The sequence below is a fragment of the Hordeum vulgare genome, chromosome 7H, assembly GCF_904849725.1.
Source record: "Hordeum vulgare subsp. vulgare chromosome 7H, MorexV3_pseudomolecules_assembly, whole genome shotgun sequence".
Taxonomy (NCBI): domain Eukaryota; kingdom Viridiplantae; phylum Streptophyta; class Magnoliopsida; order Poales; family Poaceae; genus Hordeum; species Hordeum vulgare.
This window is the reverse complement of record NC_058524.1, coordinates 9,124,692-9,136,653: the sequence shown is the minus strand read 5'-3', so window position 1 is coordinate 9,136,653 and position 11,962 is coordinate 9,124,692. Positions and strand designations below refer to the sequence as shown.

Genomic DNA, 11,962 nt, shown 5'->3' with positions numbered 1-11,962 from the left:
AACATGGTAATGTGGCAGCTACTAGCGCCGTGGTGCCAGAATGGGGGTGAGGTTGATGGTGCTTCACACCCGCGTGATGAATTTCGCTGGATCCGGTCACTCGGAGGCGTTTGGCAGGGGAGATCCTACATAGACATGCTCGCGACGACGACCTATAGGCATGGACGCTCGGCTTGGCTGCTGGTTGTGAGTGCTCGCTCGACAACAAACCATTTGTTTTGGTTAAGTCAACTGAAACAAGGGGTGAGTTGCAAGAACTGTACTAGGATAGAGATTGCTTTTGAGTCGTTCGATCCAAATCAAATCCGACGGCTACGAAGGAGGTGGACGCGTGCACAAACATTCGCCGGTTGAGCGATAGCGTTTTCCGTATTCTGATGGGGACAAGGAGTCGGAGGGGCTCCACCCTTTCCCAAACGGGAAAATACAACTTGTAAAAAATGAGTGCCCGACTCAAGGTATGCAAGCATGCACGGTCTAGCTTCCCTTTTTTTAGTAATAGAGTTGGTTCATCTTGTATGAGTAAAGTATAAGTTGCCAAAAGCAAGAAAAATCACTCTCAAGTTTGACAAGATTCACTTTGATACTTTTAGTAAAGCTTTTCTATAATGGACAAACCCACACGCCACTCTCTCTCACTCACTCTCCATCCCTCCTTCCCCCCTCCCTCTCTCTCTCTCTCCACAAACGTTCCCCTTCCCCTCCATATTCACGCCGACTGCACTAGAACTGCCCATGATTGAGCGGTACATGGTGCGTTGAGGCAACCATGTGGGAAACTACTCTGTTTCCATCGAGATCTAGAGGCATAGGTCTGGATGACCATACGAATCTAGATCTAGATCCACCACAGTCCAAGACGTCAACTTTTGCCCAGATCTGGAGCTAACATGATGATTAGCGACGGAGGAAAGCATCATAGTGTCTCCAATGGCCACGGCTCACCACGATTGGCGTCGGAGAAGGTAGATGTTGCCTCCACCACTCCGCCCCCCGTTGTCAGAATCAGAGAAGGTAAGAGAAGAACTTGCCTTGTTTTCTTTTTCCAAGTTAAATTAAGGTAAAAATTAGTTGATCTTCGAGTTGTGTTTATTTTATTCTATTGAGGGGAAAACACTAGATTTTTATATTACTAGTAGACTAATTGTAATCATTATACATGAGGAGATTAAGGATTGATGGTACACCAACAAACATCACAAAGACACCCTGGAGATTGGGACTCATATTCCACGTCGTTACTAGAAATAGCACCATTGGCATTACTCTCAATGTCTTTATAAAATTATCCAGTTATGTGCTAGTGAGAGAATAGCACCCCTCTAGCCAAATACCTTAAACTTCTCTAGACCTTAGCTCTCCAAATCACATCCCAAATACTCCCATTGTATGTCGTGCTTGAAGAGCTAGAAGCAGGGAAATCGTACCTGAGTTTGAGTTGGGTGGCAAGTTTATAAGCACTTTTTTTACAAAGAACAGACCGGACGTGTCATAATGCCAAGAAATGTAGTCATCCATCACGTTGAAGGGATAACTATGCGAAAGATTACCTATGGATCAAACTCAGAAAGTAGCCTATGGCCAAGGTCAATATTGCATTCTTTTTTATCGAATCATTCAACTAGTTAACCCACCTCAACCTTGAGTTTCTTGCGAACTTGGCCACTTGAGGCCATACTGTCTTAGAATGTAGTTGTCTCTCTGAATCAGATTTTTTCGTCCATTCTCTATACGCCAGATGATGCCTTCCTTGAGTAACTCGATGTCAAATTCAATGCCTCCAGGCCCGTGATGCATTTGAGGCAAAGACCGTGTCCAGAATATCCACGCGAGGATAATTTTTCATTTCAAGACTGGAACATACTATCTAGCTTGTAAATCAGTCGCCACCCTTGCCTCGCCAAGAGACATGGTTAAATAGATGCATACCAAGAATCCTAGAACAACACATCTCTTTTATTTAATCATTTGGTCCCATGAGAGCCAATAGACTTGTGATATCCTTGCTCATCGCTCCACCAAAAGTCCCCGGTAAGTTTTTCATACTTATCACAAAGCCCAAGGACATTTGAACAATCCGAAGAAGTAAGTGGGAAGCGCTTGAACCACTTACTTGATCACTGTAGATGCAACCAATGATCTAGCCAATGCAACCAAAAGACCGATCTGATGAAAGAGACCAGGCAATGCATTTATACATCAATACTCTCCCTCACGTGTGGCTTCCTCATGTCTAAAAGTGGACCAAAAGTGGGCTGCAATTTATTTGCGCCACCCAGGTCTTGAACTCAAGACCTCTTGGCTTTGATACCATGTAGAAGTGCATGCTCTAGACAATGCAACCAAAAAACCGATCTGATGAAAGAGACTAAGCAATGCATTTATACGTCAACAATCACGACCTGTTTAGCTGCACGGACCATATACTTTTCAGTCCGGTCCTTGCATATTTTTGTGAACATTTCCGTGATCAACTAAAATTCGAGTCCAACATCCTACCTACTGATGTCGATAAACCCAAAAGTTTAGTAATCACACCACAAAAGGGTGACCATTGTCTCTCACTATACATGGGGCGAGAAGTGTTCACTAAATAATAAAGAGCATTTAGCAGGGCTAAGAAGCTCTCATGTACACCTTTAAAATGAATCTGGAGCATCCTTCACTACCCTGCCTCTCTTCTTGTCGCCTTGAGGAACAAAATACTGTCATGAGCAAACATTAGTTTAGAGACACTGAGCCCCCCGCCCCCCTCCCGCGCCCAATTTTGATAGACATTAACCTCCCTCCCAAGACCTCCTTTCTTAAGATGCTTGGCAGACCTTCCGCAGCCAATAAGAACAAATATGAGCTAAGCGGACCCCCTTGCACCAACCATCTCGATGGTTTACATGGGTCTAGAAGTTTTCCATCCCGTTTAACCGAGCGCTAGACTGATTTCACGTAACTTGTAATACACCTAATACTTTCCTGCTTGAACCAAAATATAGCCAAGGCTCCTTTTGACTAGTCGAACCTGTCATAGCCGTTGTGAAGGTCATGTATACACAGAGTGGTGTTGATTCTCTTTTTGTTCTATTTCATTTTTTGGAAGAACTCAAATGGAATGATTGCATTGTATGTTATCCTCCTCATCGGCACAAAAGTACTCTGGGTCTTTGAAACAAGATCATCTAGGAATAGTCCTAGACGATTAACCAAGAAAATTTTGTAGACGATATTGCAAAGACTGATAGGTCTACAATCTTTCAAAGACCGGGCATCTTTACATTTTGGAATTACAATGATAAACGTGTCATTTACTCCTTCCGGCATCACTCCGGTAGCAAATAACTCCCTAACAACATTGATCATATCCACCTTGAAGGGTAACCAATTTATTTTTTTAAAAGGGTTGAGAAACCATCCGAGCCCGAAGCCTTGAGTGGACCTATATGAAATAAAACATCATTTATCTCCTTTTCTATGATTTTTCTTTCAAAAATTTCATTCATGCCTTCTATGACCCTTTCAGGTACATGAGAACCACTCTATCTTCAGCCGAAAGTTATTTAAAGGGTTCCCTAGCCATAACTTGCATTTCTTCTTTGCACTCAGCTCAGCTCCCATCTTGCTTTCTAAGTTTGCCGAGTGTGTTCTTTTTTCCTCCATGTAGCCTTATGGTGGAAGTACTTGTATTCTTATCTCCCTCTTTTAACCAAGTAGTTCTAGATTGTTGCTTCCGTACGAGTTCACCCGTCAATAGAATCTCATCGTTCAACCGATGCTTTTCAAAGTTAGTTTACTCTGTGATCATATGGTTGTGCATTCAGTATGTGACTGTAATATTCCTTCTCAACCAGTTAGTACTCTTTGTCATGGGCCGAAAATCTTCCTTGTCATGGGCCAAAAATCTTCCTTGTCCAAGACCAGACATCCTGTTGCAACATTCCCAGCTTAGTGCACACACCGGCGAGGGACTTGGGACAATGATCATTGCCTCAAGTTCCTTCAATGCTACCCTCCAACGACTGTACTCTTTCCCATATCTACTTATACCGGAAGGCTTTCTTGTTGCTATGCACCTTGGATTGTCTCCTGTATTACTCCGTATAGAGGGAAGTAGTCAGAGCATATGTGTGTACCACTGTTCACTCTAAATAAATCACACCAACCTGGCGATGCAACTGCCCTATCAACCCCACGGTCACATTGCTCTTTTTCCATACTGTTTATTATCATATGTCCAGGCTGGCCCCTTACAGCCCCAATCAAGAAGATCACACTAGAACAAGATTTCTCTGAAATTTGGCATTTTCTCTCGGATCTCCAAGCTACCGAGAAATTCTCATGCCGCCACATCGTCTCATTAAAATCACCTATATCAACCGATGTTCATTAACATTTGGCTTTATTCTTTTGAGTAAACCCCACATGTGATGTATGTCCTGACTCCTAGGTTCACCATGTAGGCCGACACTTCGGGCCATGGGGGTCATCACAAATTAAGTCATCGACGTACCTCAAATCATACGGGAGTCTTTCATCTCACAACAATGCAATGCCAACACCCTTTCCCTTACCATCACGCGCAATGCAATGGCCCAGCCTCCACCTAACATTGTTGACACTGTACTCGCATTATTGAGTTTCAGGAAGTAACACGATCATCAAGCGGTATGTGCGCATGAGACACATTAGCACGTCAACTATCGAGAGCTGTCTGATGCCCTAGTAGTTTTAGCTCCAGAGACTCATTTCTCCTGACAGGTGCCTTCCTTAGCACCTATCAGTTCATGCCACCTCCATCACCCTCACTTTGTGCCTTCTTGTTCTGACGAGGACCTTTGTAACAATGCAACTAGGTGTCACTACAAACTCACTACCAGACTCACTATCACGTCCCATGCATTTACCAACACCGAGGCGACGCTCACCAGGGATTGCTCAACTTCCTTCCGCGGCTTACCCTTCAGGCTATTCTTATATTTGTGGTGCTTGGCCATCATATTAACCACTCTAGGGGTAGGGGAGGACCCTTGTTGAGGTTGAGCTCCCCCACTTCATTTCCCTTGCCGGCTGCCGGAGTCATGGAGGAGGCCAATCATTGAATCACCTGCATGTCCGCTGTGGTGGTTCCGCCTCTTGAACGGCAAAGCACAAATGTCCACCTTGAACCCGGTCTTCTTGAGATCTTCTAGAAGCCCACAATCATTCTCACCATGACCTCTACACCCAAAAAATATACAGAAAGTGTCGGACACGCTCATACTTGACTTCATCATCTACGAAATCTCTAGAGTGGATCTCACGCTTTAAGGGTTCAACAAAAGGATACTCTACTGTTACACGAATGAACTCAAACCAAATTTCTCCCTTTCTATCTACGGTAACCTCAACCACCTTACCGAGTTTCTTGCCTAGCTTCCATGCATCATGTTTCTGCCTCCATCATGGTACCATTAATGTCATAGAATTGTGCCCACAACAGAATACTCGACCTAGCACGGTCATCATTTGGGATGACCCAGAACACATCATTACGATGGATCCAAGGTCCGTTGTTGAGGATCAAACCAAGGTCTCCTTCCCATTGGAACTCTAACAAGAAATGTTTGTGCCTGAGCTACTGGTTGTCGATGTCATTGTGCAAGCCCCATTTGCTTTTAAGCTCCTTAAACAACACATCAGTGATGGATGGCAATAAGGAATGGAAGTATCCCACCGCCGTCCATCTTGTTTTCATGGCTGCATGCGCCCAGAGAGGTCGACCTGGACAATACTATCGGGCCCCGGGAATGGAACCACGATATCCTCATCCCATGCCCAAATTAGACCCACGAGATGGGCCGACATTCCATTTGCAGACCGGTGCCACAGTCCGCGGTGAGGCAGAGTCTCCACCGACCATTGCGCGAGGAGCTTCCCATGATCATCTTACTTAGCCTGCAGTAAACCCCATTGGAGGCAACCTACTCTAATGCACTCATCACAGTTTTTTTCTTCTTGTTAGTCTGACTTTGCCATGGATGATTTGGGAATTTGAGTGTATATGTTGTTTGTGGATGTGCGATCCAGTTGTGTTTATACTACATAAAAGAATATGAAATAGTTCAAGGGTTTACTACTATCAGCGTAAAACAATCTTAGAATTTTAATATTGCTTGTGTTTTTTTATTTGAAATATTGATGAAATTTATCGGGTACTTGCTGGCCTTAGGGTCGAGGTAGAGAGACGAGACAAAATTGCTGTGCAACACAGGGAAATAACGCTTGGTGGCAAGAAAAATGCAGCACTTGCCTTTTCTCTATTTCAAAATATTGATGAAATTTAACATGATCGATTTTTCTTGAGGCACATCGTATTTGGATGGCAATATTTTTGGCTTTACTCTATTGTGTACTATGTTTATTGTTTCTACAAACATTTTTACTAAGTTAGTATAATTATTATGGTCAGTAGTACTAAGTGAATTAAAACAGTGTAGCACTTTATATTATATAGTTAACTAAAATTCATTGCTAAATTTGTTCTTTAATTCATGACTCCTAATGCAGGATTTGAAGCTGATTCCATGCAAAACATCAACCAGAGCTCCAACGCCACCCTCTCGGTGTACCGTGTCATGTTTGGACCCCAAGGCTGGGCGGATCTACCACATGGGTTATTGCACTCCATCATTGTTCTACTGGGTTCAACTCATGACCTTCTTGCGTTCATCGCCACCTGCCCTAGTTGGTATACCGCATTCATGTCAATCAAATCTACCTTAGACATGCTCTTCCCGCCTGTTATTTTCAAGAATTGTGCCGATCAGACAAGCTCAGCTGGCTCGAACAATGGAAACACATGGGAGCTCATTGATCCAGCATATCCTAGTACTCCGTTGCGTCGCTTCAGCGGCCCTCCAAGTATTTTGGACAAGATGGCAGACGTCAAATGTTCTTATGGTCATGCCATCTTCTCCTACGGCAGATCCCTTGTCATTATGGACGTGCTCACTGGCACTACGGTTGCCGCTCCACCTTTTCCATTGAATCAACTATCCTATAGAACCTTAATATCTCCAGAAGCGTCACCAGATTCATATCTATTTGTTAGCAGCACGCATTGCCTGTACGCTTGGCGAGTTGGGAGCCCCTCTTGGTTGCACTGTGATTTTCTGAATGCACATTTGATCAAGGAGATGGTATCCTTCAAAGGCCGGGTCATTACGAGGATACGTCAAAAGCTCTACACCGTGCATTTGGCACCTCAGTTCCGTGTCGAGGTACTAAGAGTTGCTTGCAGATATTATATGGACCCGTACGTGCTTTCCGGAAATTTGGTGGCCTGTGAAGATACACTTCTCCTACTTGGTGGTAATGGGGAAGCCTTCTCTATCGACTTTTCGACTGAACCTGCAAAATATGTGAGCGTGGAGGATGGACGATTGAAAAAGTGGGCGTTCTTCTTTGGCGAGAAGCGTATTGGCCAGCCACGACACTTAGTGAACCCAAAGAGGCTGGGGTTAAAAGGTGGTGTTGTCTACCAGTTGGATGAAATCGCTCGGGTATTTTCATACCCAGTAGATGGCAACCAAAATGAGGAGTTGGAGCCAGAACCTTGTTTTGCAACGATCAATGCTTATCTTGCTCGCAATCCTACATCCTTTGTAGCTTGGGTATGAGATCGTGTCATTGTACCTTGCAGTTGTCCTGTTGTCGTTGGCTATGTTCCTTCTCGTTTCAGCTCCTCTGACGGAGTACACATCAAGATTTGTAATAATCTATGTTTGCTCCCCAGTGTACGTTCCTGGAGTCAAAACCTGTGCTACATGTTGTTATTTCGCTGAACCTTGTTAATTACTCGCATTTTGCATCCTGAAACAATACTAGCTTCTTGGGTCTTCATATCACTCTTCAGCAGTTTTTTGTGTATCAGGTGAGATGTGCTTTGTTTTAGTTATGTACTTTGTTTGTTCCATACATCTATGTGTAGCTTGATCTCCTTTTAAACAGAGGTAATCAGGTGCACACAGATCTGTTTGCTGAAGCTACGTGCAAATCCAGAGCTGTTTGGTCGTCGAACACTCTGTCTGCCTAGTTTTGTTGGTGCGAATTCTAAACTTTGTGATGAATGCACATTTGCTGCTTATAAATTCTACATGCAACTTGGAGTGTATTTTCACCTGCTGGATCTGGACTTGCATTCTCACTCCAATTCTTGGTTACCTTGCAACATTCAGTTAAATATTGTAGCTCTCAAAGTATTTCTATCCAACGAGAAGAAGTCTCAAGCACAGCACAAGAACAATCAACAACCATAGTACAAATACTCTGTTGTAGTGCCAACACCTTAGCTATCTTTTTTTTTTTGAGAATCAACACCTTAGGTATCTAGTATGAAAGGGAAGTTGCAGACCTAGCCCATGTTATCAACTGGACCAAGTACAAGAGAACTCCACAAAATCTGTAAAAGATGAGAAATAAAACACATGGGTCCCTTGTAACCGCTGCAGAAAAAAAAGGAGAGTACATATAATCTGATAACTTAGTCTAAACATCTGTTTGTACTGCAAGTTTCGAAACATGTCAAAAACATTCAGTGAACTACTCATCCTGCAACTGCAACATGGTAGAATCCTCCCACCAAAGCTGTATCATAAGCTAATCATGCACCAACCGCACCCATGTCCATAAGAACATCACTGGCCGGAACGAGGAAACGCGGCGGGAAGACCCAGGTTGACTCCAATTTCAGGTACCGCCTTCCAGTGTTGAAGAGCTGCAAACATGACGAACGGTAATAACATATTTGCCATAGTTGGACTGCAGACCAAGGTTGTTCAGACTGATAACTTGGGTAGTATATGTGGTTGCTCCTCCCTCCCCATCCCTCCGGGTTCATGCACGACAACGCCTCGCACCGCTCGTCAACGCTGATAAAGATGGCCCAGTTATCAAACCTGCTCACCTTCACCCACCTTGCCTTCTTGGTCATGGTGTCCAATGACTCAAGCTTGAAGGCCATGAACTGGAAGGCCTCCGAGCGCATCCTTCTTCCCACCTCCACAAGTTTGATCAAGAGAAGCGCGTCACCACACACCACTAGCCATGCCTTTTCATTTGCCGAATAGAGATCTTCGGTTTTACTATCTTCCTCAAACACAACTTTAAACTTCTGAATCATGAGACCGGGTGACAAGTTAATGATGTAGAGCCACCCCAAAGACCCTAGGGCATATGTCTTGCCCTTGAAGGCCACATTTTGTTCAATCGAAAAATGACCAATTTCAGGACTGTGTTTTGTCCAAGAGTCGCTCCCGATGCGCCACAGGAACAGACATTCTCCAGCGCCGATAAGGAGATGCGAATCAGCGGATGCAACAGGGGCAGTTAAGGTGACATAGCTGATGCAATTGAAGCCAACTGACCGGAGGGAAGGAGGACCAACCTTAGCACCACTGAATGGATTAACAATATGGAACCCATTGTTGTCGTAGAAGATGAGCTGACTGTAGGAGCAGCGCAGAAAGGTCATGCTTCTGAGGTCAGTCAAGGAAAGAGAACTGCGAGAGGATGAGATGGCAGCAGCAGCAGGGTCAGCCAATCTCCATGTGCATTTGTGGAATGAGGTCCAGCAGTTATGCGAGAGAGACTGTCCACCATCGGTACGGAGATTGGGGTGGAGGAGCAGAGGCTGGACAGAGGACCTGTGGGCAGAGAAGAAATCACACCAATGACGACAAGTGGTACCGAAGGCGAGGAGGTCGCGTAACGAGCGTAGTTGAGCGACAATGGGTCGGAGCAGGTCGCCCGGGAGCTCTGCCCATCCTTGCGGCCGAGATGAAGCAAAGATTGAGGAGACAGAAGCAGAACATGTCCTGTTGGCCATTATTTGCACGATGGCGCTCTCCCTGTTCGACACAGCAAATTAAAGAAAAAGGTTAGGCATGCTAAACAAGGTATAACTGTATAAAAAAAAAGAGGAATTGCCAAGATTCTTCAAAACATGACTGGTGCGTGTCGTTGTTAGGACATCAACGCCACCCTAAGCTACGTTCCAATCATACAGTGAACTGAACAAAGGACCTAATCGCCTTGAGTTGTGGCTCCCGAGAAACTCAGAATAAGATCAACAATGATGAAGTTTTTGTGCCTACAGATTACACACCACAATCGCGTAGTATTTCTCAAACAAATACTGTATCTGGCAAGTGACGATACTGAACAAAGATACTGATGATATTCAGTTTTGGCTCCTGAGAATCTCAGAATAAGATTAACAGCGACGCGGGCACTCGATTTCAGTTCTGTGTAGAAGTTATGGGCAGTAGATATACTAGTTTCTGAAGTTTCATATAAATCTTTGAGCATACTGAACTACGTACGTACCTACGACAGTCGCCGGATTCTCAGACTAAATAAATAGAACCTAGCTGTCAAACTGAATCAGACGAAAAAAACGACAGGCAAAGCAGATATGATTTCTCCTGCTATGTTCTCATCTGCAATGTTGGAGTAGTATATTGACACAGGCATATGGCAAATCATTGACACCCTCTGTTCTTCTTATCTGCAATGTTGGAGATTTAAAGCATGCAATGTCTCAATCTGGATTGTTTTCTTCTTCGGGAATAAGCAGAAGCAATCTTAATCTTTGCCTTAATTATAATCTACTCAATCTAGTTCCATACCGAGGCATGATTAGTCCTACAGATGTAGGTGGATCTGATGCAAGGTTCACAGGTGAAAGGAAAAGGGATGGAACGCAGAAAGAACTCTGAAATCTTTCTAATCTTTACAGGGACGAAATTTCAGAAGAGAAAGAGAGAGAGACGGAGGGAAGGGAAGGGGGAGAGAGATGGGGGGAGGAGAGGGCGGGACGAGGTAGGGCTGGGGGGTATTACGTCGGCGACGAGGACGAGTCCGCCGACGCAGAGGAAGGAGGACGCGCTTCGATCTCCGGCGGCTCCGCCTCCATGCGCGCCGCCGTTTCTTCCAGCTCTCCGATGGACACTTTGACTAAGGGCCCGTTTTTATAACCCCTCTTCATTGTTTCGTGGGATTTCTTCCAGCTCTTTTTTTTTATTGGTGGTAGGCCGTTCTCCAAGTATATCTTTATCTTTACCCCTTATTTTTATTTATATATGTATATCTTTCTCTAATAATAGTAAAGCAGCTACTGTACGTTGTGGCATTTTTGTGAAAAAGCCCGTGTATTTTATCAAAATCAACCCGCAGTCCTATAGTAAGTGGAAGAAAACTATTTTTTAAAAGCCCCTAGGAAGCTGCCACTCCGGCCCTACCCCTCCGCCGCTCGCGTGCGCGACAGCGGCAGCGGTCGCCCATCCCCCGTTCTCCTCCTCCCCTCGCTGTCGACCCGCTCCACTCCGACAAATCTCTCCTGCGCGGCAGCGGCCGCCCCTCCCAACCCACCCTTCTCCTCCTTTCCGCGCCTCCGGCCGTTTGCGTTCTTCCGGGTAAAGACCCCGCGCAGATCCGGCGGCGGCGGGGTCTCTGGCGTGCTGGGGCGGGTGGGGAGAGCCCGGCGGATAGGTCACCGGCCGGGTAGTTTATCCGTTCGCGTCTCCACCATGCAGTGTACGCGTCGCCGGCGGACGAGGCGAGGCGTCGCGGCGGCCGTTGGATGGAGCGGGCGTGAGCGAGGAGAGGGACGACGACGCTGGTACCAAGGGAGGACGGGGGCGTTGGCGTGCCGCGATGGCCGTTCGCTGCGGCCCACGTGAGCGAGGCGAGGGACAGGGGCGCTGGTCGCAGGGGAGGACAGGGGCGCACCAGGGAGGACGGGGGCGTCGGCGCGTCGCGGTGGTCGTTCGTTGTGGCCCACGTGAGAGAGGCGAGGGACGGCGGCGCCGGTCGCGGGAGAGGACGGGGGGCGTCGGCAGCTGAGGCGCCGAGTCCGGGGCACGCACGAACATGGATCCCAAGGGTGAGCCGCCGTGGCCCGTGGGCAGGCCGAGGCGGGTGTTCGCCGATG

General features: G+C 46.0%; 2 protein-coding genes across 2 annotated transcripts; one reads left to right on the top strand and one right to left on the bottom strand.

The window, feature by feature from the left end:
• The first annotated feature begins 666 nt into the window (after positions 1-666).
• LOC123407991 lies at positions 667-7,649 on the top strand. The gene is made up of 2 exons (XM_045101231.1): positions 667-1,014; positions 6,538-7,649. Exons 1-2 carry the CDS (start codon positions 891-893, stop codon positions 7,647-7,649), a joined length of 1,236 nt encoding a protein of 411 aa, XP_044957166.1. The 5' UTR covers positions 667-890.
• Positions 7,650-8,446: 797 nt separating this feature from the next.
• On the bottom strand, positions 8,447-10,945 carry LOC123411931. The gene is made up of 2 exons (XM_045104891.1): positions 10,872-10,945; positions 8,447-9,878 (listed from the first exon to the last, which is right to left on the bottom strand). The coding sequence occupies exons 1-2, from the start codon at positions 10,943-10,945 to the stop codon at positions 8,633-8,635; spliced, it is 1,320 nt and encodes a 439-aa protein (XP_044960826.1). The 3' UTR covers positions 8,447-8,632.
• Between the last annotated feature and the right edge of the window lie 1,017 nt (positions 10,946-11,962).

Excerpts from the sequence above, each read along its gene's own strand:
- LOC123407991 (XM_045101231.1), top strand. The coding sequence starts at position 891 with ATGATGATTAGCGACGGAGGAAAGCATCATAGTGTCTCCAATGGCCAC. Across the intron at positions 1,015-6,537 it reads CGTTGTCAGAATCAGAGAAG|GATTTGAAGCTGATTCCATG; the intron begins GTAAGAGAAGAA and ends CTCCTAATGCAG.
- LOC123411931 (XM_045104891.1), bottom strand. The coding sequence starts at position 10,945 with ATGGAGGCGGAGCCGCCGGAGATCGAAGCGCGTCCTCCTTCCTCTGCG. Across the intron at positions 9,879-10,871 it reads GACTCGTCCTCGTCGCCGAC|GGAGAGCGCCATCGTGCAAA; the intron begins GTAATACCCCCC and ends TGTGTCGAACAG.